The sequence below is a fragment of the Camellia sinensis genome, chromosome 8 (assembly GCF_055761805.1).
Source record: "Camellia sinensis isolate YWXY chromosome 8, ASM5576180v1, whole genome shotgun sequence".
NCBI classification, from domain to species: domain Eukaryota; kingdom Viridiplantae; phylum Streptophyta; class Magnoliopsida; order Ericales; family Theaceae; genus Camellia; species Camellia sinensis.
This window is the reverse complement of record NC_138968.1, coordinates 157,462,194-157,473,201: the sequence shown is the minus strand read 5'-3', so window position 1 is coordinate 157,473,201 and position 11,008 is coordinate 157,462,194. Positions and strand designations below refer to the sequence as shown.

Here is an 11,008-nt window from a genome sequence, read left to right as displayed (position 1 = left end):
TATGAGAACCATTGCAGCTGAATATTTGATCAGCACAAACACTAATTTTACTTCAAAGTTTTGAAAAAAAACAATAATTGATAGTAAAATATGAGAGCAATAAAATCTCTTTTGAACAAGGAAATTTGTGTTCACGCAATGGAATGCTTTGCAAGAATTTTGCAATAATCAAATCCACCACCACATTCCAAAAGGACAATATGGGTGTAAATATTGTAATCTCCTATTATCTTCATTACTATTTTTTAAAATTTTATTTATAGATTTTTTTGGGGTTCATGTTCATTTGAAGAGGTATTCACAAGGTCCAACTTATAGGGTTGAAAATTAGGGAAGGCACTTGCACTGCCACTTTTCTTTTTCTTTAATTTTTTGGGGCCCCCTCTTTGTGAAGATGGAAAGAACTCCATTTGTGTTGTTTCTACTTTCAAAGACCCACAAATATGCATTTTAGATACATACATGTAAAGAAATTCATTTGATAAAAGATTAAGATGTTATTTCTTTCTTTCTTTCTTTGTTTTTTTTTTTTTTTTTTTTTTTTTTTAGGAAAAGATGCTATTTCTTTTTCAAGTGACCCTGTTTAAAGGAGATGCTCTTAAAATCACCAATCAAATATTGTTCTTTTTTTTATTTATTTTTATTTTATGTCTATATATAACCTTTTACACTACAAGAAAAGCTGGCTATAACAACGTTTCTTAGACATCGTTTCTTGGACAAACGTTGTGAAAGACGCGTTAAACACACGCGTTAGATTAAAATACACCCGTTAAACACGCGTTTCACTTTATAACAGTGCTCCGTCTCCCCATTTCTCTTTCCGTCTCTATCATTCTCTCTCTATCGTTTGCTCTCTCCGTCCTAGATCTAGGGTTTTCTCCGTCTCTCTCATGCTTCTTGAGAGATTCACCAGTTCGATTACGATTACTTGGTCAGATTTAATTCTAAATCCATCGATTTTGGAATCGATTTGGTTGAAATTTCCAGACGATTTTTTGTTGTTCTTGATTCTGATTCTGATGATTTTGCAGAGAAAGATGGACCGGTTGAGTTGCAGGAACGCGAGGTTACGAGACTGAGGAGTGAAAAAGGATCGAGATCATGGATCGGGATTGAGACAGGGATCGAGACCGAGACCGGTCGAGTCGAAGCAAGAGGAGGAGATGAGATCATGAATACTGGGTTTCTGGTAATCCTCCTAAGGTCTGGTCCTCCCGTCGCTACCGCCCCTCAGGTCTCATCCTCTCTCTCTCTCTCTCTCCCTCTATTGCTCCATCAGATCTAGTCTCAAACACATGACTCACTATCTTCCTCGCTCTTCCTACTGGATTTCGAAATTTCTTATTCAATAACATATGTTTCAGATATGAGATTTCTCATTCAAAAATATGTTTTGAGATTTGAAATTTCTTATTCAAAAACATATGTTTCAGATCTAAAATTTCTCATTCAAAAATATATGTTTAAGGTTTGAAATTTGTCATTCAAAAATATTTGTTTGAGATTTGAATTTTTTCATTCGAAACAATATCCTTGATTTTTTTTTCCTTTAAATGGTTTGATAATGCTTCCCTTAGGAACTTGTCGTGGTCAGTTTTGGTTTCATTTTCTTCTTGGTATGGCAAATTCTATAACTTTTTCACTGAAATATTTGGTATCTGTGTGCATTGCAGGTTTGCACAAGCTCTCTCTATTGAACATGGAAGGTTGCCCTGTTACTGCGGTATGCTTGGACTCTCTTGCAGGTTCACTTTTACCTTTTCTTCTCCTCTGAGCCATCGCCATTGTAGTTATGTTACTGGATATTGTGATAAATATTGCATTTTGAGAGAAGGGTATGTGCTATGAAACAATAAATATTTCATGAGTATTATTTGTTTTATGGTCTAAACTTAAGAAAATATCTTGACAAAGGTAACTCAAAGATATGATTTTGGATTTGTAGGAGACTAGCAGTTTATTGCAAATCCAGGATTTCCATTTGAAAATTTAAACATTTTGTGGATCAAAGCACAATAAAAATATTTGGAAGTGTAATGCATTGGATTATTGAGAAAATGAAAAAAAATTACTTTCTCAGTAATGTTTTCTATTTGGAAGCTGACTTCTGATTTTCAAAGGAGTTGATTGTTAATTTTTTTGATTTTCTGCTTAAATGTTTTTGACTTAACGTGGTAAATGCTGGTGATGAATGAAGGATTTCTTGTGATATACTATGATTAATAATAGTATAAGTTATTCATGTTTGGTATTAATCTGATTGCCATTTGTTCTATACATGCAGCTATTCCTGCCCTGCTATATTTGAACCTAAGTAGATGTAATTTGTCTGACGATGGGTGTGAAAAGTTTTCAGGTAGGTTATATATAAACTTTACTTTGTATCCCTCCTGATTTAAGAATAATGGACTGTCTTTTAAATTGGGATACATACTCCACTTTCTAATAGCACCAGGAAAACATTGAAACAATCTTCACAGCAAAAAGTAACCTTTTTCATGTCATGTTTTCTGCAGGGCTACGGAATAAAGTACTAAGCTTGGGATTCAATGATATCTCAGATGCTTGTTTGGTACACATGAGAGGTGGTTTTTCCTTCTTATATTTATGCAAGTTCAACAACAATATAAAAAATTAGGGCAAAAATTATAGAGTTTCTCACTTTTGACGGAGATACCCAAGAGGGATAATAGATGGGTCTTGTGCAACAACTCACAGCTGTATTTAGGGAATGGGTATTCCTCTAGCCGTTGAATATACAATATGTAGAATTTTCCCTCCTTGCTTCTCAAAATCCATTCTTGTGGGTTTGCCTTCCGATGTGATTATTTTTGGCAGGTATATAAACATCATGACAAATGCACTTTATTTAGCAAAATTGTAGATTTATTGTGTTTGGTTTATTTAAATTTTCCTTATTTTGTGGAAATTAATCTGTATTCTGAAACATGAGTTCTCTATTATGTAATACCAGAGCCCTTCAGAGTTTATATGGATAAAATAGAGACATGCCATTTTAGAATTGTGGAAATTGAAAAATCAATTGGTGACACTATGATCAACAACACTGATGCAGAAAGCAGACTTACACTGGCAGATGCTTTGGTATATGCCTGTAACCAAGGTGTAGAGCAGGTATATAAACATCATGACAAATGCACTTTATTTAGCAAAATTGTAGATTTATTGTGTTTGGTTTATTTAAATTTTCCTTATTTTGTGGAAATTAATCTGTATTCTGAAACATGAGTTCTCGGTTATGTAATACCAGAGCCCTTCAGAGTTTATATGGATAAATAATTACAAGTGCGGGCAACGAACTTTGACAATAAGCTATACTAACAACTATTGCAATAACCCAAACAAAAACTAGTCTCACATCCTCAGTCACTCTAATTGCATTAATGAGAACGACCGTAACCAACCATTCATGTCTAATATTCGTTAGGATAATAATATAATATTATCTTAACGCTCTTAATCAAGAAGAACATTAACTCATTGGTATTGGTGGTCTTCTTTTGTTTTTCTATCTTGTATCTTTGATTGGGGACTGTTTGGCTTTTGGTTGGTTTTCTTTAGTCTTGTTTGCTTAATTGGTTCCTCACCAATCATTTCAGTTTAGTGGTGGCATATGATTGCACTTGCTTTTTGATGTTGACATAGTTGGGATTGTTAAATTTTATTGTGATTGCACTTGTATTTTGATCTTCATTAATAAAAAATCTTCTTTTGTTGATAAAAAACAATGACATTGACAGTAGCTTCCACTCTTTTTGTCTTTCCTCTATATAAACACCTCATTGTCTGAGCTTGGACACAAGTTTCAGAGATAAGAGTAAGTAAAGGTAATGCTTCTCTCTCTCTCTCTCTCTCTCTCTCTCTCTGAAAGTTCTTAAAGGGCTGTGGGGTGGGAGGACCTGTTTTATTCTGTTCTGTTTTATAATTTCATTTTTGTTTATTATTTGTATACTTTCTTTTTGGATTAATTTAAGTTATTCTTCGAATATACATTTAATTGATCACATCCTTAATTTGTTTAGGTCTTGGAGAATCAATTCAAGAAAGGATATGGAAAACTATTGCTTTGGTAAGGTGCTCTCCCACACAGACATTACGTACACATTGGAGATACCGAACTGGGCAGCTGATTTGCCGGAAGACAATGATGCCATCATGCCAGTGTGGGATCAAGGTGGAAGATATTGGGAGCTTCGTATGACAATAAGGGCAGATCAAAGAAAGGCCTTGAAATCCATTTAAACTCTGAAGGGCAGGTTTCAATAATGGGCTTCGTATGACAATAAGGACAACAATACAAGTACAATACCTGCCCTTCAGAGTTTAAATGGGTTTCCTTATTTTGTGGAAATTGAAAAATCAATTGGTGGTTCATTTTCCTAACTCTTTTTGGAAGAGTTTGCTCTATTTTAGAAAGTTTAGTTTGCTCTATTTTAGAAAGTTCAGTTTGTCTTTTTGGAAGAGTTTGCTCTATTTCGGGAAAATTTTTTTTGATACTTTTTAGCAGCTTCATGTTTATTTTTATTTTTAACATTTTCACTAGGTTTCTTTAACTGAAAATTACATTTGGTTCCATTGTAGTATGACTACTCCAAATGGACGATTTATGACACAAAAGAAACTCTGCTTGTCTATGAGTGATTGTAAGTGCCGTTAAATATCATCTAGGAATCATCTGTTCTTTTTAATAAACTGATTTTATTTTCATCTCCTTTCTATCATTTTTCAGTTCATCCAGAAAGTTGGAATCCGATGTGGTCTGTATCAAGGTAATACATTGTCATTGATGAAAAAACAGATGTCATTGTTTGTAACCATTTAATCTAGCGTCTGATGCTGACTAGGGTTTGTATGTCTTAAATGTAGCATACTTACTGGCCTTCTCTCATTCATGGTGAGATTCTGAACTCTCTAGTATTCTATGGCTATTGTCTGCTAACTATACAGGATAGATACACAACTAGATGAAATGTGCCTGAAATTTTCTTTATGGACATCTCAATCCCATTTATTTACATACCAAACAGTCCTTATTCATTTGACTTTTGAGTCTTGAGTTCTTGCCGATGACTGTATCATAGGAATGTATTCTGCATTCATGACATTGTATACTACTCAATTTTTAACAAAGTATCTGGTTGTGCATTGGTGTAACTGGTTGATTCACTTATTTCAATGAATGGAGGTTTTCTGCACCTTCTCTGCTTCCTCGTGCATCCGTGCATCCGTCTCCACTTTATTTTAAATTTATTGAATGATTTCCTGGTTGATTCGCTTATTTTAAAGTATTATGTGATTTTCTTACCTGTTTTATTACTCTTTCCATCGTCATCTGTGACCCTACTACCACTATCGGCCACCTCTATTCCTCTCTCCGTCTCTTTCCGTCCCTCTCCTTCACCTTTGACCCTTGCCACATATGGCCACCTTTTTGGCATACATGAAACCACAGAGGCATGAGTAAGTCAAATACCTATATATATTATATATTTATTACATTATTGAGAACACGAAAACATACCGGTAATTGTATTTGCAGGAAATGGAATATACAAAACATACAAACCCTCAGCTCAGTGTATAAAATTGAATGCTTTACAAATTACATTCTCTCTTGAAATATCACAAACCTTGGGGGTGAAGGAGACAGGTAGGTAGGTACACATTTTATGCTCTGCTTGACTGTCAAATGTTCACACAACATAAAACACATACAAACCCTCATCTCATTCTCTATATGCTTTGTTCTTTCTTTATTGTCCTACTCATTAATTTTTGTTTGGATCATCGTAGTATGAACCAGTTGAAATCATTAATGAGGAACAGATTTCAGTAATAAATCAATATTTATTTTGTTATTTTGAAGAATTGATCTCTGATATATGCCCCATTTTGAAAGGGCAAAAATTAGATTGTATTGTTTTCTTGAATTGATATCTACTGAGGCATGTATGTTCTCTCCAGATGAAGAAATTTTAGCTAGAAGGCAACTTCCTCCTGAATGCCAGCCTGAACTTCATACAGATTATGATGGTCCTTCACTCTTATGAGTAAATATATTTATGTGATGAACGTGAAGTTTTTTTGAATGTGGGTGTTTGCAGGTGGTGGAGGTGAAGAGTTTTAAACCTATTTTTCGCTAGCTTTATTATTGGCAATAATTATAATTTGCTAACTTTTTATTTATTATTTTTAGGTTAGCTTCTCTATTTTTTTGACTGATTCCAGTGTTTTTTTGTAGGAGCATTGGCCAGCTGTTCCTTGAAATAAGCATTGGCCCATGAATGAGTTTTCTAATATTTTAATGGTTTTATTAACATTTTTTTGGGGTATGGTTTGTGGTTAAATATAAACAGCTAGGAAATGTTACAATGTTCTTGTGTTTCTCAAATGTAAAATTGTAGTCATTTGGAAGAGGAATTAAACTTGTTTGGTTATTTTTGTTTATGCGCTTCTATATAAGAATCCTTAACTTTCAGATTTGATCTTATTTAGCTAATAGTGCAATTTGACAATTAAATCCGTATTTTGCTAATTTTTTTTGTTTTTTTTTTCTTTTTGAGAAGCATTATTTTCATAAATGAAAGTTACTTATATTGTTTTTTCCCCCATAATTAGTAGTGGAATTTTTTTTTAAATAATAAGGAGAAAAGATGGCGTTTTTGAAAAACGTCACTAAATGTCGTCATATGACGTCAGCGTTTAACCGTGACGGATTTCACGTTACGGATGTATAAGCATTTAGGACGTTTTAAAAAGCGCCGGCTAAAGTCATTAGTGACGTTTAATAAACGTCATAAACTAAAGACGGCGGCCGTATCTGCGACGAAAGTTATAAACGCCACTTTATCCTTTAACGGCGTTTTTATGGCTTATAGTGGCGTTTTTTAAACGTCGCTAATGGCCAAAATTCCTGCAGTGTTAGATATATTTGGACAATCAGAATTGATGCACAGTGGACATGGTTTACTTCCAATTGGATCACATTCACATTCACATTCACATTCACATTCTCATCTTGCTTTAATATTTACAATCTCTCATTGGTTTTGGCTAAAAGTTGTAATCTTCCTATCAAAGAACCAAAAGAAATCACCTTTAAGCACCAACTCCTTTCCTTTATAAGGAAAGCACTCATAATTTATAGCATTTATTTAGGGATTATTTGGGATATTCTAAATAAGTATATTTTTTTGACTTTTTTTAAAAAAATATGTAGAAAAATAGATAAGAGATGTTGATTAATGTGACCTAAATAAGTGTATGTAAATAAAAAAAATACAGTTTTTTAGTTCAAAAATGATTCGTAGCTCGAAACTTATGAGCCTCGAATGGCCCGACTGCCCAAAACGAAATGTTTTTTTTTTTTTTCAAACACAGACAGGAGAAGAGGAGAGAGAGAGAGAGAGAGAGAGAGAGAAAAGAGGGGAGAGGAGAGAAGAGGAAGAGGAAGAGAGAAGAGAGAAGAGGCGACAAAGAAGGAGAAAAGATGATCGACGGTGATGGTGGCGGCGCTGGTAGGTATCACCGATCTCTCTGTGTATCACCGATCTCTCTGTTTTCTCTCTTTTTTTTTATTTTAAGTAGATTTGGATCTGGAAAAAAAAAAAAATTGTTGATGATGAAGCAAAAATTCAAACCCTGCTGTCTTATGAATTTTGCTTCTTATTATGTTGATGTTGATGAAGATGTTGTCGATGTTCTGTTTTTTCTTCTTCTTCTTCTTCTTCTTCTTCTTCTTCTTTTTTCTTTTTTTTTTTTGTTTTTCTAAGTAGATCAGGATCTGAAATAAAAATAAAAAATAAAAATTGTTGATGAAGATAATGTGTTGATGATGATGATGTTGATGAAGATGTTCAGTTGTCCAGCTCCAGCTCCAGCTTCAGCTTCCTCTTCGTCTTCACTGTAACGTCCTCAAAATAATAACATTAAACCCATCAAATAAGACATGCATTGAGATGCATAAGTTCCACATTCTTCCATTTATCCGAGTTCTATTACACAAGTATTACATGTTAACAACAAAAGCAAAATGCCTTACAGGCTTACAGCTTTCCAAGTTAACACTTGGTTACAACAAAGAGTTCTAACTCGTTTACACATAAAGCCCTTGGCTTGAAATTACATGTAATACATCAAAAAGATAACGACAATAGTGTGCCCGCCTCTAGCCTCCCAAGCTATGTCCTTGGAGGTGGCATGCTACCTGTACCTGAAAATGATATTCCCATATAGGGTGAGCCACAGCCCAGTAGAAATACACTAAACCAACCATGAACAATGACTAAAATATTAGCAATTGATAGATGGCCAACACTGATACATTCACATAAATCACATATTTATGTTATACAACTTACGAGTCCAAGTTACCCTTCATTTTCCCTTTTTCAACGGATAGGCATATAAGCACCACCCACATTCTAAACAGATATGTATAACAACAATATCCACATTCTCAGATAAGCAAATAAGCTATATCCACATTCTACAACAGATACGTATAACAACAATATCCACAGATAAGCATATAAGCTATATCCACATTCTACAACAGATATGTATAATAACAATATCCACAGATAAGCATATGAGCTCTATCTTCACTTTACTAGACAAGCATATGAGCTGTATCTACGGAGTTCATCCCCTATCTTCTCCCAACACTATCCGGTTTAGAGGTACATCCCCTATCTTTCCCTAAACCGCGGAGTACATCCCCCATCTCCTCCTCTACACATAACGTATACAAACACAATGGTTCTATATACAATCACTCAATACATACAGTTAATGTATTCTATCAACCGTCAAGTTCCATGACACATTCCATTGATTAGTTTCCGTTTGCCTAATCATCATGCATTGTCTACAACAATCACGACTATCCTCCATCGATAGCCCAAAGCAGTTATTTCTAAACAGAAAATAAATGCATAATGGATATTCAATCAACATTTCATTTCCTCATTTCTCACAATTAATTATCCCAATTAATTAAACAATGTAATTAGGTTGTTATCCATAATTACCATTTCAACCCTTAGGTCCCATTTTCATCAATGATTCAACATTTATTCCATTTCTCTATGCCAAACATGCATCTAGGTTTATTATGAATAAAACCCCAACTTTTGTAAAATTACACAAAAGCCCCAAACTTTTACCAAATTACCAAACCAACCCCAACATCTCAAAATACTAAAATTTAAAGACAAAATCCATAGAGAGGAGTAGGATATCCCTACCTCGAAGTTTGAGCCAAAAAGGAGATGAAGACTCGAAGATCAACGTGCTCCAAATCCAAACTTTTTCAGATTAAATCAAAGCTCTCAACGCCCTCTATCTTTTTAACAAAGGCCCTAGGCTAGATTCACACTCTAGGGAGATCAATTCTTAGAGAGAGTGTAAGTTTAGAGAGAGAGTGTCTCGGATCAAGGGTTTGAAAGAAAAATGAAGTGAAAAAGTGATGTTTCAAAACGCTACTGTTCGCTGATATAAAACACTCTCGCTTGAGCGAAGCCTTTGTCGCTCGAGCGACCAGACACAGAAAATCTCGCTCGAGCCAAGAAGTTCTCGATCGAGCGAAGAAAAACCCAGACCGCTTGAGCGAAGGAAGCTCGCTCGAGCCAAGAAAGACAACTCTCAGGTCCAGAACCAGACGCAACACTCGCTCGAGCGAAGCCACCCTGGCTCGACCCACCAGACACGAACCTCACTCTCGCTCGAGCGACCAACTCCTCGCTCGAGCGAAGGTCCAAAAATCTGGGCAGCAACATTAGGCTCCCAAACACAACCAACCTGTAACAAACCTGCCCAACACATCCCATAACTCAATATACAAAGTAAAGAGGATGCAAACAAGATAATAAACAACTACCAACATCCACGGACACATGTCCGGATCACTGTACAACAAGGGTAAACCCGGGATCGCTATATTCACTTTGATATCCTTCATCTTTAGAAAAAACGAGAAAGACAAAGAAAAAAAAAAAAATTTAAAATGTCATCGTTTTCTACTTGGGCCATTCGAGCCCCATAAGGGTCGAGCTACAAAACGGGATTGTTTTTAGTTTATCCCAAACACCTACTTAGGCCTCGTTTGGAAACAGGCTAATTTAGTAACTTTTTGACTATTTGGCTAAAATATGAGCTAAAAAAAACTAGTATGTTTGGGATGACTTTTTGATTTTTTACGAAAAGATGTGCAAAAAGTAGAGAGAAAAGAAAATCTTTGACTTTTTGGTATGTGTTATTAACTTTTTAACTAATTTAGTAATTTTTGACTTTTTAACTAAATCAATCGCTTCCCAAACTAGGCCTAGTGTCCTATCAACTAATAGTGGCGTGGGAAAGTGGGAAAAAGATGGCCAATACTGGGGTGGTTGGCGGTGCGGCAAGGACTAAGAAGGGGGGAAGACAAAGAACAAGAGGGGCAAAAATAGGAAGAAAAAAAAAAAGAAAAAGGCATTTCCAAGATTTTGCAATTTCTATTGCTAGTTTAATTAACAAATATTTTCATTTTTTAAAATTTTTTTTTATCGTAAACGTTATTTTATTTGGTAAAATTAATGAAAAAATATATTTTAATCATTAAAATTAATAGAAAATATTATTTTAAATATTTTAAACTAAAATACTATTTTTTGTCAACTTTACTTAGCATAAATAGATAAGTAATTTAAATTGAAAACAAATCAAAATATTAGAGTTTAAATTGATAAAATTAAAAATTCATAATTTATGTTGTTATAAGACTTAGTTCCTAATTTTTTTTAATTTACATTATTGTTATTTGTCAATTTAATTTTTAACTTATTTAATATTTAATGGAAGAATTTTTTTTTTCTTCTCTCTTTCAAATTGAGAGAAATTTTGGACAGAAACGATGATGAGATTATTTAAACAAAAATTAAATAAATTGATAAATAAATTAACAAATATTAAAATGTAATAAAATATAAATTTAGGTAATTGTACT

General features: G+C 34.0%; 1 protein-coding gene and 1 long non-coding RNA gene across 6 annotated transcripts; both read left to right on the top strand.

Moving 5' to 3' along the window:
* Positions 1 to 763: 763 nt before the first annotated feature.
* Positions 764 to 4,331, top strand: LOC145788736 (uncharacterized). 5 transcript variants are annotated; one of them, XR_014338532.1, is made up of 8 exons: positions 765 to 934; positions 1,035 to 1,237; positions 1,677 to 1,748; positions 2,288 to 2,359; positions 2,520 to 2,841; positions 2,978 to 3,138; positions 3,765 to 3,851; positions 4,047 to 4,331. XR_014338532.1 is itself a non-coding variant. In XM_082883891.1 (8 exons), exons 3-7 carry the CDS (start codon positions 1,703 to 1,705, stop codon positions 3,837 to 3,839), a joined length of 354 nt encoding a protein of 117 aa, XP_082740017.1. In that variant the 5' UTR covers positions 767 to 934; positions 1,035 to 1,237; positions 1,677 to 1,702; the 3' UTR covers positions 3,840 to 3,851; positions 4,047 to 4,331. The 5 variants fall into 5 exon arrangements, 3 of the variants coding, with proteins under 3 accessions (XP_082740016.1, XP_082740015.1, XP_082740017.1); XR_014338531.1 differs by having other exon boundaries at positions 766 to 934; positions 2,520 to 2,588; XM_082883891.1 differs by having other exon boundaries at positions 767 to 934; positions 2,520 to 2,588; positions 3,834 to 3,851.
* Positions 4,332 to 4,529: 198 nt separating this feature from the next.
* LOC145796725 (uncharacterized) lies at positions 4,530 to 5,539 on the top strand. Its single transcript, XR_014337216.1, has 3 exons — positions 4,530 to 4,667; positions 4,754 to 4,793; positions 4,891 to 5,539. It is a non-coding gene; the product is annotated as an uncharacterized LOC145796725 (long non-coding RNA).
* Positions 5,540 to 11,008: the final 5,469 nt, after the last annotated feature.